We start from the raw sequence: 14,660 nt of genomic DNA, 5'->3' as shown, positions 1-14,660 counted from the left end.
AAATTGACCAAACAAGTTTTTTTTTGAAGGGTGGTCTATTGCAAATTAACACGCATTAAAGTCTTTCGTTATTTTAAAATCTGTAAAATAACACAGATGTGCCCCAGCAGGATGTGGTAAATGGGTATTCTCTTTAGAGAAGTGGACAGGCTTTCACGTACATCCACTTCTCTTTGCAAGCCATCATGTTTTGATTCTGGAAAACCGGTGACGGCCTACACTTCAACTGACATTTCCTCTAAAATATGCTTGAATGTATGTAACAGACGTGTAATATTAACAATTTCAACATAAATAAGCACAACTGTCACAAGAAAACCACCCTTTATGAGTTGTTAATCCATTTTTACAAGTTCTCCATCTTGGATTTAAACTATTGTTATCTACCACAGTTTATTAGAAAAAAATTGAAAATTCTAAGTTGGATATTTTGGAAAAATTGGTGAAGATGCATTTTGATGTTCATAAAAAGTTCTTGAGAATTCACTTTTGATTTAGCACATTATTCAAAATAAATATTATTATTTATATTTATTTTTACTATTCTCATACAATTAAAATGAAAATTTGAGCCTTAAAAATACTTATTTCTTTCTTTCTTTCATACTAAAAATCTTTTCTTTTATGCTTAAACAATAATAAACACTGTCTTTCCCAACAAATATTTAAACCAAAGAAAGAAAGAATTTGAATGAAACTTGAGGAGATAATGTCTCATTAAATTAAACATAGTAGATGATTTGGATTGTGTCATTATTACTTTGTAAAAATATTTCCAGTTTTATCCAAATAATGGTTTTTTAAATACTTCAAAGAGTTACTTGCGTATAATTTAATTCCGGGACGGAGATCTTGTAAAAATGGATTAGCGATAAGGCCTAAAAAAAAAATTGTGTGTTTCGCGTAACCCGACCTAACCTATAAAAATGCGCCGATCCTAATGTTTTTTTTCGATGTCCTTTTTATCCGATTAAAATTTCAATTATTTATATGTAAAATCTGTTTTGATCAGAATATTTTTTCTCATTCCTAAGAAACGTCTTTAAAACGCTTTGGTTACAGTGAACATTAACGATATTTAAATCAACATGCAAGCGGTTTTATGACGGGTCCGACAGCATGGAATGGGAAATCTTTTGAATAATATAATTTTCTGTAATTTAAAAGTTTTGCGATATAGTTGAAATGGTATTGGTGGGTTACGTACCGATTACGTGTTCGACCTGCATGGTTTCGTACTGCGTATGTATGAGCCAACATGTGTATACAAGCACACAGGTGAATATGAACCAAGGTGTTTACAAACACACAGGTGTGTGGTAAACACACAGGTGTACGGTAGCTGTCAAGAGAGTAAAAGGCTTAATAGATATTTGTGTCAATTAGATTGTTTCTGTCATACAAATAGCACGAATAATGAATATTAAAGTACATATATTAAAAATTATTTTCTATCTTTCTAAAAGATTTTTCTTAAAATCATAGATTTTGATGTGTGTGTATTAGAATATTGTAGATCGCTTTTTTCATAGAAGAAAGTCTGTTTGAATGTTTTGGAAAGAACCCACAAATGCAGGGACAAGCTGCAGTGTAAACAATAACTAGATAATTAACATTCACACAATGACAGCCTTCTTTGAAGATCAAAATTAAACCTTCTTAACTGGTAAAATATAATTGCTTCAAAATTGCAATAATGAATGGTTTAAATAAAGATGATATTGTTCTGAATTCAAATGCATATCTGCCAAAGATCTACTAATAGTATGAGTATTCTGAGAAAATAATTGTCTTTTATAAATTTTTTTTTTAATTAACGATTATGCGACTCGAACCCCTGATTACCATAACTTCAAACCAGAATCTAAAGACTGATGAATTCTTCCTCTTGGTTGGTTACACTTTGCTGCTGAAACTATTAGTTGATATGAAAGAGATTTATCAAATATATATGAATTTTAATTATCGAAATTTTAATTTAACACGTTCAGGCGGGCATCAATACATGCAATTTTCTTCGCCTGCTGCAAATTTGTGCGTCTCAGGCAGTCGGGTGCACAGTTATTTCAAACACTGATTTAAGAATATGTGATTTGTGTTAAAATGTAAGTTTTCCTTACAGAAGAGAAATTTAATAGAAGAATTTTAAATTATCCTTTAACTGTTATCTCTTGGATTTAGAATGAAACCACTCAGGTCGTAAACACAAGGGTCAAACACATTTTTGAAACTTAACCACTCATATTTGCTAAAATGAAGAGAAAATGAAAAATTAAAATGATATGAAACTGTAGTTTTGTTGTCTGATGTTTTTCAAACATGTTGGAGTGAAATAAAATACAGAATAATATTCTCATGATTTTCTATCTCTGTTTCAGTGGTCATTTCATAAAAAAAATCTTTTAAAAAAAAAAAATTTCCCCACCTACCTACCCAATTTTTTCATCAGTGTCACCTGAAACACACAATTTTTTTTTTTAGGCCTAAGTAAAGGTAGGTTTTCTTGTGACAGTTGTGTTTATGGCTCTAAATTCGCTCTTGAGTACATCTTCTCCTATGATTTTAACGAGGAATATAAAATAAATAATTTAAACAATTGAAATAAGAAATGTTTTATATTGAAAAGTATATTGCAAATATATAAAAAAGATAAAATAAGCAGATTTTTTCATCCACTTACTTTTTTTTCTTGAAATGAATTTGATAATTCCACTAGAATTACGCATGTGTAGGGGGATATTTTCAACCATATCAAAATAAAAGAGTCTGACAAATATACGGCGATAATACCTTGTACACAGAATATCTTCATTCACTACTGTTTAGGAAAGATAGAATTAACATACAAAAGTATTTTAATGCACATTATGTCTAAAATAAAAGAAAAATTGGAATTTATTTCTTCTCATAATTTGAATGTAACGTCTGTCAGTCTCAATACACCGGGTACATTGTTATAAAATGGGCCATTGTTTATGCAAACTATTTTATCTTTCTTGTCTACTGATAGAAAATTTACCTATTTATCAATTAAGTGATCGCAGATTCAACAAAAAAGCAACTGTGCTTAGAAATTAACAAATCTTTAGGATGCTTCCTGTATCTGTCATGGCAAGTGGGCTTTACGTTCTATTTTAAAAATGGAGCTCGGAGATGCTTCTTCTTATACATTTGACTTAAAGGTTATGAATATTTAAATTTTCTCCAGTGTTCTTTATGCAAATGTGTTTACATTTCGATAAGAAGAGCTACAGAGAGAGCCCGAGAAGCCACAAACGTTTGTCAAGTGTTACATTACACAAAGTATGTTATGTTGATGAAAACATAAGTTGTCTTCATCCTAGATTTTAAACACATATCATCAAATATTGTCAACTAGTAGATGTATTTTGGATTTTTTTTTTAAATATGAACTTGCACGCTCTTCATCACTACATAAACACTTAAAATTTGACATTTCTTACATAACGTACCGATTGACAGACATTGCCTGAATACTATCGTAACGGTGATGGACAAAACGAATGTCGGTTCACGTTACGTGAATCAAATGGGTGCATTCAGATTTATACGTTCAGTGAATTAAATCAAAAAGTATTTTGATTTTAGAATATTAATGTATCATAAGGCAAAATTTGTCTTTATAACTTAAACAACACAATATTGTAGTTGTTTTTTTGCAGTTTTAAAACGAGTCTGTCAGGGTTACGTGCATCCAAACATGTTCAATATAAGTTTGATCTATATGAAATAATTTATTTTTTTTAATTTCATTTGTATTTTCATAAATAATAATGTCTTGTGTATTATAATTTCCAAGAATAAAAGATAAGCTTTGAATGATAAATTTTACTGCTCGTTTCAAACAGGTATTGCTCAAGAAATATCGTAACATGACAGACATGGTGGAAATTTTGTATGTTACAAAGCGTATAGCAGAGATTTATTTTTTAAAAATTCAAATTTAAAATCTATAAGGAATCAAAATTTGAATAATGTCCATTTCTTATGGCAACATTATCTTTTTGATAAAATAATGAAAGTTTATGGTTGATTTGGCTGGCTAAGTAAAGGAGTCTGTCAGTGTTACGATCACGCATCAAAAGTAGCTTAAAAATCTTTTTTTCTTCTATGTAAGAGTGAAAAAAAATTGCATTGTTTAATTTTATTTTATACAGATTATTTTTATTGCTAAGTAGCTGCAATAATGTAGCCCTCTCCAACTTTTTTTTTTGGGGGGGGGGGGAGGGGGGGGGGGGGATGGAGGGCTACAACTCCTTAGGATCTCCGTATTGGTGCAAGTGTGGGAGTGATTCACTACCGCACAGATTTCGACTCAAATTATCAGTAAGTGGGTATTTTATTAACATATCTTACCTGAACTCATAAAATGTAGTTATGCAAGACATGAATTGATCCAAAAATATACAGAACAATCTGTATATTGGTTATTTTTCGTGTATGTCAACATCACAACTTGCCATGTTTACTGACCTTGATCGATTTTATTTTGGGACAACCAATGAGAATTCGGGATCTAGGGGAGCGGATCATTCAGGATTTCCCTTATTTTAAGCATAAATATCACTGTTTATGGAAAAAAAATCACATGGGATGCTTTTATTTATCGGTGTTTAGTGATATCATACAACACAAGCATTTATTCACACCGACATTTACTTTATCAAGTGATTCTAAATTTCAAGCGCAAGTCTCCTTACATCACGCGAGAACTGTCATGGCTGCTGAAGAGAACGACAAGTAAACACGCAGATTTATTTTACTTGGTTTTCGCTTATAAAGGGCTATGATGTTGATACTGAATTAAAATTCCGTCTTATTGGAAGTAAGTTGAATGCAAAAGCAACTTATTTTGCCTGCAGTTGCCCGTATCTAAAAAATATATTTGCACCATTACGGAGATGCAGTGGAATTGTAGCCCTCTCCTGAAAATATCAGATTAAAAAAAATCAGAGAGGGCTACATTATTGCAGCTAATTGCTAAGTATCAGAAATGTAATATAATCATGCAACATTTTATTATATTTATATTTGCAAATGTTTTCTTTTATATAACACTATTAAAAGCAACGCGTATCTATATCCGTATAAACACAGGTTCCTCGCGTCATAAACTGTTCGGCGTAATTTCTCAGTGACGTCATAAAGGGTCGACGCGCAATCAGTGGATCAAACACGTGTCGGTGGATTTGAAAAATAAAACATTTCACGCGTTAAACATTATAATCAGACAAATATAAAATATGAATAAGTCACAAATGTAAATATAAGCAATAAGGTATAATTTTAAAACATCTATCGGGCAATAAATACGGGTTGGTACGAGATCAAATTTACCATAAAGCCCTTCGGCCTTTATGGAATTTGATCTCGTGACCAACCCATATTTATATCCTGATAGATGTTTAAAAATGATACCTTATTTCTTAAATACGTCTGTCATGTTACGTTATATCTCTGTCGTGTTACGTGACACACATTTCAAACGTTAATAAAATATTTATTTTTTATTTAATTATCTATTCAAACATTTTTTATCCTATTTAGAGTCAAAACTTCAAATACACATAAAGAAATCTAAAAAAAAAAAACCCGTGTCTACAGAATTCTTTATTTGTCCTCCCAGATGTACTCAAGAGCGAATTTAGAGTCTTATATATGTTGAAATTGACAGTATAACACGTCTGTTACGTACATATTCAGGCATATTGTAGAGGAAATGTCAGTTGAAATGTAGGCGTCACCGGTTCTAAATTTATACGTTTTCCAGAATCAAAACATGAAGGCTTGCGAAGGGAAGTGGATGTAGGCGAAAAGAGAATAGGTAAATGGGTAGTTCGAGGGGAAGTTCATGTAAACAGCTAGAGTAAAGTAGTCAATAGTTTTTTCTGGGGAAGTATAACAGTATCTATAACTGAAGCAAAAGTCCACATACCATATATCACCATGTTTCAGTTCGCGTTTTAGTAGTCCAGATATTTCATCTTTCTCTGCCTCCAAATTATGTTGCATACTTTCACTTTCACTAGTTCCGCCTTCTGCCATGCTGATGTTAAGGTAAGCCTTAAAAAAATCTACATTTCATTGGTTGCTACTTGAAGATCAAATCAACTCGTACCCAGATTACTCGAATATTATTCCTTCAACTGTTCAACGCAATATTCGCAGGGAAGGTAATATGCTGCAACCTGGTTAAGTTCCAGTATTTCCACCCTCGCAATTTTAATGGTTCAATATAGCAAAACTGCATTTATTTTCACTGAATATAGTTTTAATAAATTAAAACATTTGAAAAAAGTGTGTAGGTTGCCCCAGGGACCTATATACAATATATAGTATATAGGTCCCTGGTTGCCCCCCTTTTTTTAAAGACGTAAGAAATTTTAGAAATAAATTTAATTTTAGAAGATTCATGAGGACATGAACTACGACGCTTCACGCCGGCATATTTCATGAAGCGCGTTTGTCAAACTAAAAACGAAAATAAACAAAATGTGTTTGTGAAACATTGATGTCCACGTATGGCAACTTATAACGAAGGTTAAACTTTCTCAAATGCAAATCAAAAATGTTGGTACCCAAAGTAAGGTCTTGTAACGAGGAATATACCTGTGAAATATGAAAGCCCTAGCAGCAACCATTGATAAGATATGGAAAAGGTTAAAAAAACAAAATGTGTTTGTGAAACACTATGCCCCCGTATGGCAACTTATAACGTTGAGGTTATACTTTCTCAAATGCAAATCAAAAATGTTGGTACCCAAAGTAAGGTCTTGTAACGAGGAATATACATGTGTCTGTGAAATATGAAAGCCCTAAAAGCAACCATTGATTAGATATGGGAAAGATTAAAAAAAATTTCAAAAGTAAGTGATTAACATAATTTTCCTTTGTTTTCCACTCAAAAATAGGCTTAAAATGGCACTCTATTTGACCATCGACATGTGGCTGTGTCTTAATTCTGTCCTTAAGGTAGGTCGCGGGTTTACTGCATAAAAATTCTTACGAGAAAACATATCCTGAAAATCTTATATAATGTTCCTTAGAATTTGCGGCATATTATCTGAAATTTTTATTAAATTTGCCTACGTGGTTTTAATGCTATATTACTGTAAACGCGGTATAGTTTTCGGTACTATTTTTACGCTTTACTACAGTAATATATAGGAAAATGACGTTTTTAAAACAATTTTACCGAAATAGTTTCTCTAGAAAAGGTCGGATAACTTTTTTAAGACGTAGACGAATTACTCAGAAATTTAAAAATATCAAGATGAGGTCAAATTACAACTATTGAGGTGAAAAAATCAATATGTCTTCTCGCTAGTTTTTTTTTTTTTTTTTTTTTTTTTGCTAAATAATTTTAAAGTTTGCTTTTATATTGCCAAGATGTTGCGTTTATGGCGTTATTTATGAGTATAAACATCTTTATATTTGGAATATACAAGATCTAAAAGGTGACATAGATGCACACTGTAATTTTATTCAGCATTTCACTTATTGCGGAAACGTGTTAGGAAGAACAGCAACTTATCTACTCTAGTATTATAAAATTCATATTCTGCCCATGAAGTTTGATATACATGTAATATTGATATAAACATTCTCGTGCATTAGAATTAATATGCAACGACAACACTGAGATTGACAGTAAATTAATTCAAGTAATGTTAGGATGTTCAAGTTTAGCTGCAATAATGTAGCCCTCTCCGATTTTTTTTAATCTGATATTTTCAGGAGAGGGCTACAATTCCACTGCATCTCCGTAATGGTGCAAATATATTTTTTTGATACGGGCGACTGCAGGCAAAATAAATTGTTTTTGCATTCAACTTACTTCCAAGAAGACGGAATTTTTATCCACTATCAACATCATACCCCTTTATACGCGAAAACCAAGTGAAACAAGCATTCTGAGAGTATTGCATTAGCAATACTAGTCCCCTACCGGCAAGTGTAATCTGGTTCCCGTTAAGAATTGAAAATGCCATAATTCCGTCAAAAATTAATGAAGCGGAACGAAATGCAAACTTGATCTATAACTAATCAAGATAAAGCCACATACCAAAAATCAGCTCAATATCTACAAGCGTTTAGAAGAAAATTAATTGCGGAAAACCCGTAAAAATTAAAAAGACCGTAATTCCGTTAAAAATCAATGAAGCGGAACGAAATGCAAACTTGATCTGTAACTCATCAAGATACACTAACATACCAAAAATCAGCTCAATATCTGCAGGCGTTTAGGAAAAAAGTGCGGAAAACCATGTGGGACAGACTGACAGACAGACAGAGGGACAGACAGACAGACGGACGGACAGACTCAGAGGAAACCTATAGTCCCCTCCGGTTTCACCGGTAGGGGACTAATAACAACCCCTAGGTTAGAGCATGGCCACAGTAGGCCATTAAAGTTTTACATAGGAATATGTTGGAAATTTAAAAAAAAACAAGCATTCTGAGAGTATTGCATTAGCAATACTAGTCCCCTACCGGCAAGTGTAATCTGGTTCCCGTTAAGAATTGAAAATGCCATAATTCCGTCAAAAATTAATGAAGCGGAACGAAATGCAAACTTGATCTATAACTAATCAAGGTAAAGCCACATACCAAAAATCAGCTCAATATCTACAAGCGTTTAGAAGAAAATTGCGGAAAACCTTTAAAAATTGAAAAGGCCGTAATTCCGTCAAAAATCAGTGAAGCGGAACGAAATGCAAACTTGATCTGTAACTCATCAAGATACACTCACATACCAAAAATCAGCTCAATATCTGCAAGCGTTTAAGAAAAAAGTGCGGAAAATCAAGTGGGACAGACTGACAGAGGGACAGACAGACAGACGGACGGACAGACAGACGGACGGACAGACTCAGAGGAAACCTATAGTCCCCTCCGGTTTCACCGGTAGGGGACTAATAAATCTCCGTGTTTTCAGTCGTTCTCCTCAGCAGCCGTGACAGTTCTCGCGTGTTGTAATGAGACTTGCGCTTGAAATTTAGAATCACTTGATAATGTAAATGTCGGTGTCGATAAATGTTTGTGTTGTATGATATCATGAATATCGATAAATAAAAGCATTCCATGTGATATTTTTTTCATATACAGTGATATGTATGCTTAAAATAAGGGAAATCCATACAGATCCAAAATAAAGTCGATCAAGGTCAGTAAACATGGCGGATAAATTCAAGTTGTGATGTTAACATACACGAAAAATAACCAATATACGGATTGTTCTGTATATTTTTAGATCAATTCATGTTCTGCATAACTACATTTTATGAGTTCAGGTAAGATATGTTAATAAAATACCCACTTACTGATAATTTGAGGCGAAATCTGTGCGGTAGTGAATCACTCCCGCACTTGCACCATTACGGAGATCCTAAGGAGTTGTAGCCCTCTCCCAAAAAAAAAAGTCGGAGAGGGCTACATTATTGCAGCTAGTTCAAGTTCAGTATTAAGATTTCAAGTATAACAGGTGAATTTTATCATTTCATTCGAAATCGGTAAAAGAAAAAAAAACAAACAAAACAAAAAACAAAAATCACCCCACTACTGAGGAGGAGTGGTGGGGGAGGGGTTACCGGCAATGTTCTTTTTATATCAATCGCAATTCAGTATATAGTCCGAACTCTCAAACATTTATTCTTTCTTGTTTTGTTTTTTATCAAATTTGTAAATACTTGCATTCAGCTTATACACAGCTTATATTGTTGTAGAAAAAATTGTACTTTATACTTGTATTAATTTTCGTAATACATGTAGTGTATTAATATCTGTTTAGAGTGTCATAAAGGTCCGATATGCCAGGTGTTTGTTTAAATTTATTTTAACATGTTTAATGCATTTCACTATGATTAATCAATTCCTTGCTAGCTAGCCTGCATATAGAGAACTACTTTATCAGATTCAAATACAAAATAATGAAAAAAAAAAAAAGAGAGAGAGAGAGGAAAATGCATGTAATTAAATTTCATCCATTTTTAGTGTTGAGGATTGATTTTATCCTAAAAATAACAATTTTTTTTTCCGGCTGTGATGAGCAAACATTGTGTATTACGCACCTTCCCTTCGTTGCACATTACCATACAGCCTTTCAATTTTTCGGCTTCCGTTACTTTTATTTTGCATGCCATATCTTTAATTTAACACTGACTCATTTTGATTGACCTTTAGCAGTTAGTATAATTTACAATATTAATTATTCCTTTCATTTTGCATCGCATTTATTATGTTTTATTAGTTTGTTCTTATACATTACACATATAATCAGAGCAGAATTCAAACTTATAATTCTCTTGGTTCATACATTTACGATAATACAATTACGGACAAAAACATGTACTTTCTACGCTTCGTACGGACTAGATTCTAGTGCTAAAGTAATTTTCAGAGAAATAAAAGGGAAGCAATGCAACGTCGCCTTTGTGAAGTAACTGACGTCATAATCAAATGTGCATGCACAAAACAACCGCTCGAATCGTCGAAATTGTGTACCGAAATTGATGACAAAAGCAAACCCGCGACCTACCTTAAGCATGCGTCAAAATTTAATTCAAATTAGCTTCGCTTAGCGTTCACACGGGGCTAAATTTAATGCGCAGTAAACTAATTCGAATTAAACTAATTCGCATTAAATTCTCTGTGTGAACGCGGATCAAATTTAATTCGCAGTAACTTACGTTTAATTCGAATTAAACTCTCCGTGTGAACAGGGCATTAGTCGATAGTCGGTGTGATCGAACGATAGTCGAGTACTCGAATATTCGTTGACATCCCTAATATATATATATATATATTAGTGTTGTCAACGAGTACCCGGTTACCGGTTAACCGTCGAACGATGCGAGTATCGGTTACTTGAACTGCTATTCGGTTACTCGGACAAAAATACATAGTAAATACGTAGAAAATAAATGTTATATTGTTTATAAATGTATACTTACACATTTCCCATTTTTTTACCGTTAAACTTGATCTAGTGGTTCACAAATAGGATCGATTTGTTTTGATTAGTTTTCACAGTTTATATAATAATTATATAGTTTATATAGCTTTCATTGCCAGGGGGTATATACAAGTTTCGAAGACCTGTGTTATAATTATAATTACTTTATAATTATCAGTCAGAGTAACATAATTTAACAAGATGCCGCCAAAGACATCGAAAGCTTGGAAGTATTTTAAACGAACAAATATAAATTATGTGAATTGAATTTATTGTATACGGTTTGGACTACAAATATGTTAAATTCATCTAACTTAAAGATTAAAACATAATTCGGAAACCAGCGATAAACTGGACACTCCACAAATCAACCAGTAATTATGGGGTTCTTCTTCTTTGAAGATATTGTGTTTGAGTTTAATTGTAAATAAAGTTCATATACAGTAAATTTGTGCTTTATTTCTACCGATAAATAAAGGATGAGATCAATAATAGATACGGAAACTGTAACGAATCAAAGTACTTAGGAGTACAGAGAGCCGGGCTTATTTACAAAGCTGATTTTTTTTTTACATGAGCCATACCTGTACATTGTATTAACAGCTAAATAATGAGCTCTGCAGACATTGGAAGAATATGTACAAACAATTATAAAAATAATAATAATAATAAAAATAAGGGTTCAATGACATCTTATTTGAAAATAATTGTTAAAAATCTTATGAAAAATTTATTTTAAAATATCAAAATAAATGATAAACCAATTAGTTTTTGGGACCTAAAACCACAGTCCGAATTTATCAGGGTCAGAGTTAACATGGCACCGCCGAATGTATCTGGTTCCCTCTCCTGCTTTTCTCCGTCTTTGTAGAGAACTAGGCTACGACAACATTGACTATAAAAAAACATTACGCAGATGAACTATGGTGTTTGACTTTGGACTGAAGTTTTCAAAGTCATTACTACTGATGTTTATTTGTATAGATAAAACTTCGTTTCATTTTTGTTGCTTTATTTAGCATTTGTATTATCTCAAAAGTGGTTGAGAGTAAGTACTATATTTTTACACGTAACTTTAATTTGGCGACTATGGGGTCAACACTTCCTGCATTGAACAGGCTGACAATAGCCGGCAATTGCTCTTTGAGCAATAAGCCCGGCTAAAAATCATCCGAGTAACCGGGTACTCGATCGGAAAAGTAAGCAAGTAACCGATTACTAAAAATCGTCCGATTTGACAACACTAATATATATATATATATATATATATATATATATATATATATATATATATATATATATATATATATATATATATATAGTTTATTTCACAAGACTTAAGAGCAAATGAGTCAAATGAACAATAAATAAAGAGAGGGAGAGGTGGGGGAGATATAGGGTTTGGAGAGAAGGGAAAAGAGCGATAGAATGGGTGTGAGGGAGAGACGGAGAGAGTGATGGAGGGATAGAGGGAGATAGAGAGAATGAATGGGGAAAGAGGGAAATGGGGTGAGAGTGATGGAGAGATAGAGGGGATAGAGAGAGAGAGAATGAGGGGAATGAGAGACGGAGAGAGTGAGGGAGAGATAGAGGGAGATAGAAAGAATAAGTGAGGAGGGAGGGGAATGGGGATGAGGGAGAGAGTGATGAGGGGATAGAGAGAATGACTGGGGAGAGAGGTGAAGGGGGAGAGCTTGCAATCGTATTAATTAGTGGAGAAGTGCACTTTCACTGTATATTTCAAAATATTACCGACCGTTCACAGTAGCTCAGTCAGTAGAGCGCTCGCTCCGTGATCGGGAGGTCGTGAGTTAGAATCACGGCCGCGACTGACCTAAGTCGATAAAAAATGGGTAGCAACTGTTCCTTCGCCATGCACTCGGCACTTTGAAGTGAAAGTTACGGGTCCTTCAGATGAGACCTTGAAAACCGAGGCCCCGTGTCACGGCAGACGTTGGCACTGTTCAATGACCCTGAGTGCCGAGTAAGGGTCAAAATTTGAAGCCATTCACCGGTAAATGGTGATCGACCTCTCTATATGAGTGAAAAATTCTCGAAAGGGACGTTAAACAACATACAATCAATAATCAAAATATTACTAACCTGAGCCAAAGGCTCAAGTGAGCTTTTCTGATCAAAAGACCGTTGTCTGTCGTCGTTCTTGTCAGCGGCGTCGTCGTAAACTTTTTACAATTTCATCTTCTTCTCTAGAACCACTGGGCCAATATCAAACAAACTTGATACAAAGTTTCCTTGGCTAAAGTGGATTCAAGATTTTTTCCAAATGAAGGGTTACTCCTTCTTCCAAAAAGAGATAATTACGAATAAGTACAAATTTAATGACATTGTTTTAAAAGAATCTTAATTCTTCTTAAAAACAAGAAAAAATAAGTTATATTTAGAGTACGAGTTTCCTACTGTATCGGAGATACAGGGCAGGGCTTAAGGCGAGAGCGATAGCTCGAGCCGGGCCCCGCCCTGTATCTCCGATACAGTAGGAAACGAGTATTCTAGATGACTTGTGACATCCTTTTCTTATAACCTCGCTAATTTACATGTGTATTTGGGTATATATCTCTCAACCAATCAGATGATTTTGCAGAAAGTTGATTTAGTACCCCATTTTCGGCAATCGCAACTGAAATGCCGAGTGAGGTGGACGTGCAGGTATCTATCAGTTTAAATAATTATGAGATGCATTATATAATGTGTTTTCCCAAAATTTAATTTATATTTGATTGCTTAGGTTTTTTCCTTTATATTTAGCTCTTGCTGACTTTTTTTTAAAATCTAAGCTACGAATTTAGTATAAAACATAGCAAAAATCGCTATAATAAAATGCCAGCTAAGAATTCTTGTGTTTTATACATACATCAACTTAAAACATTGTTAATACTCAATAAAACAAAATTAAAATGACATTAAATTATGAGGTAATTCTGAAATATTTTCATAAATTTCATTAAATGAGCATAAAAATAAGTTTGTTTTTTTTTTAAATAGGTCATTACTGACAATCAGGGCTTTCAAAAATCAGGATGTTATACCCGTAAATTTCAAAAGCGCTTTTGATCAATAGATTGTAGATATTTTCTGAAAAAACTTCTTTGAATAACCTTTATTTATTATATTGAAAACAGTTTAGATTTAAAAGTGAAACAAATATAATGAAAACTTGTTCTTACTATAGGTTTTCATACCATCAGGTCACTTTACCAAAAAAATCAGGGCATAACCTGTACGAAATGTTCCACCTGGAAAACAGGCGTAATCAGCAAAATTCCAGGCGAAAACTTACTGTAACTGTTAAAGCAATATAAGCGGAAACCAAACGGAGACTGGAAGGAAATTTGACCTGGAAATTGAAATTACGCCTGGAAACAGGAATCTGTCTGAATATAGATTCCGTCTTTACTGTCCAAAATATTGCGCTCCGTGATCGAAAGGTCGTGTGTTCAAATCACGGCTGCAACTGACCTAAGTCGATAAAAAACAGGTACGACTGTTCCTTCGCCAAGCGCTCGGCACTTTGAAGTGAAAGTTGCGGGTCCTTCGGATGAGACCTTAAAAACCGAGTCACGGTAGGCGTTGGCACGATCAAGAACCCTCACTGCTCAATGGCCCCGAGTGCCGAGCAAAGGTCTAAATTTGAAGCTCTTCACCGGTATATGGTGACGTCTCCATA

General features: G+C 33.6%; 2 protein-coding genes across 3 annotated transcripts in view; one reads left to right on the top strand and one right to left on the bottom strand.

Moving 5' to 3' along the window:
- Nucleotides 1-6,104, bottom strand: part of LOC133195809 (ubiquitin carboxyl-terminal hydrolase 15-like) — a 427,782-nt gene extending 421,678 nt beyond the window's left edge. For both annotated transcript variants that reach the window (XM_061331759.1, XM_061331760.1), the window contains exon 1: nt 5,957-6,104. In XM_061331759.1, the coding sequence (XP_061187743.1) occupies nt 5,957-6,066 (110 nt within the window). In that variant the 5' untranslated portion in view covers nt 6,067-6,104. The remainder of the gene's footprint in view (nt 1-5,956) is intronic.
- LOC133195821 (actin-related protein 2/3 complex subunit 4) overlaps nt 1-14,660 on the top strand; it is a 206,564-nt gene that overhangs the window by 89,924 nt on the left and 101,980 nt on the right. The gene's annotated exons all lie outside the window — the stretch shown is intronic.

This window comes from Saccostrea echinata, unplaced genomic scaffold (assembly GCF_033153115.1).
Source record: "Saccostrea echinata isolate AGI-Se365-2 ecotype Australia unplaced genomic scaffold, CSIRO_AGI_Sech_v1 ptg000029l, whole genome shotgun sequence".
NCBI lineage: Eukaryota > Metazoa > Mollusca > Bivalvia > Ostreida > Ostreidae > Saccostrea > Saccostrea echinata.
This window is presented reverse-complemented; position numbering and strand designations above follow the sequence as displayed.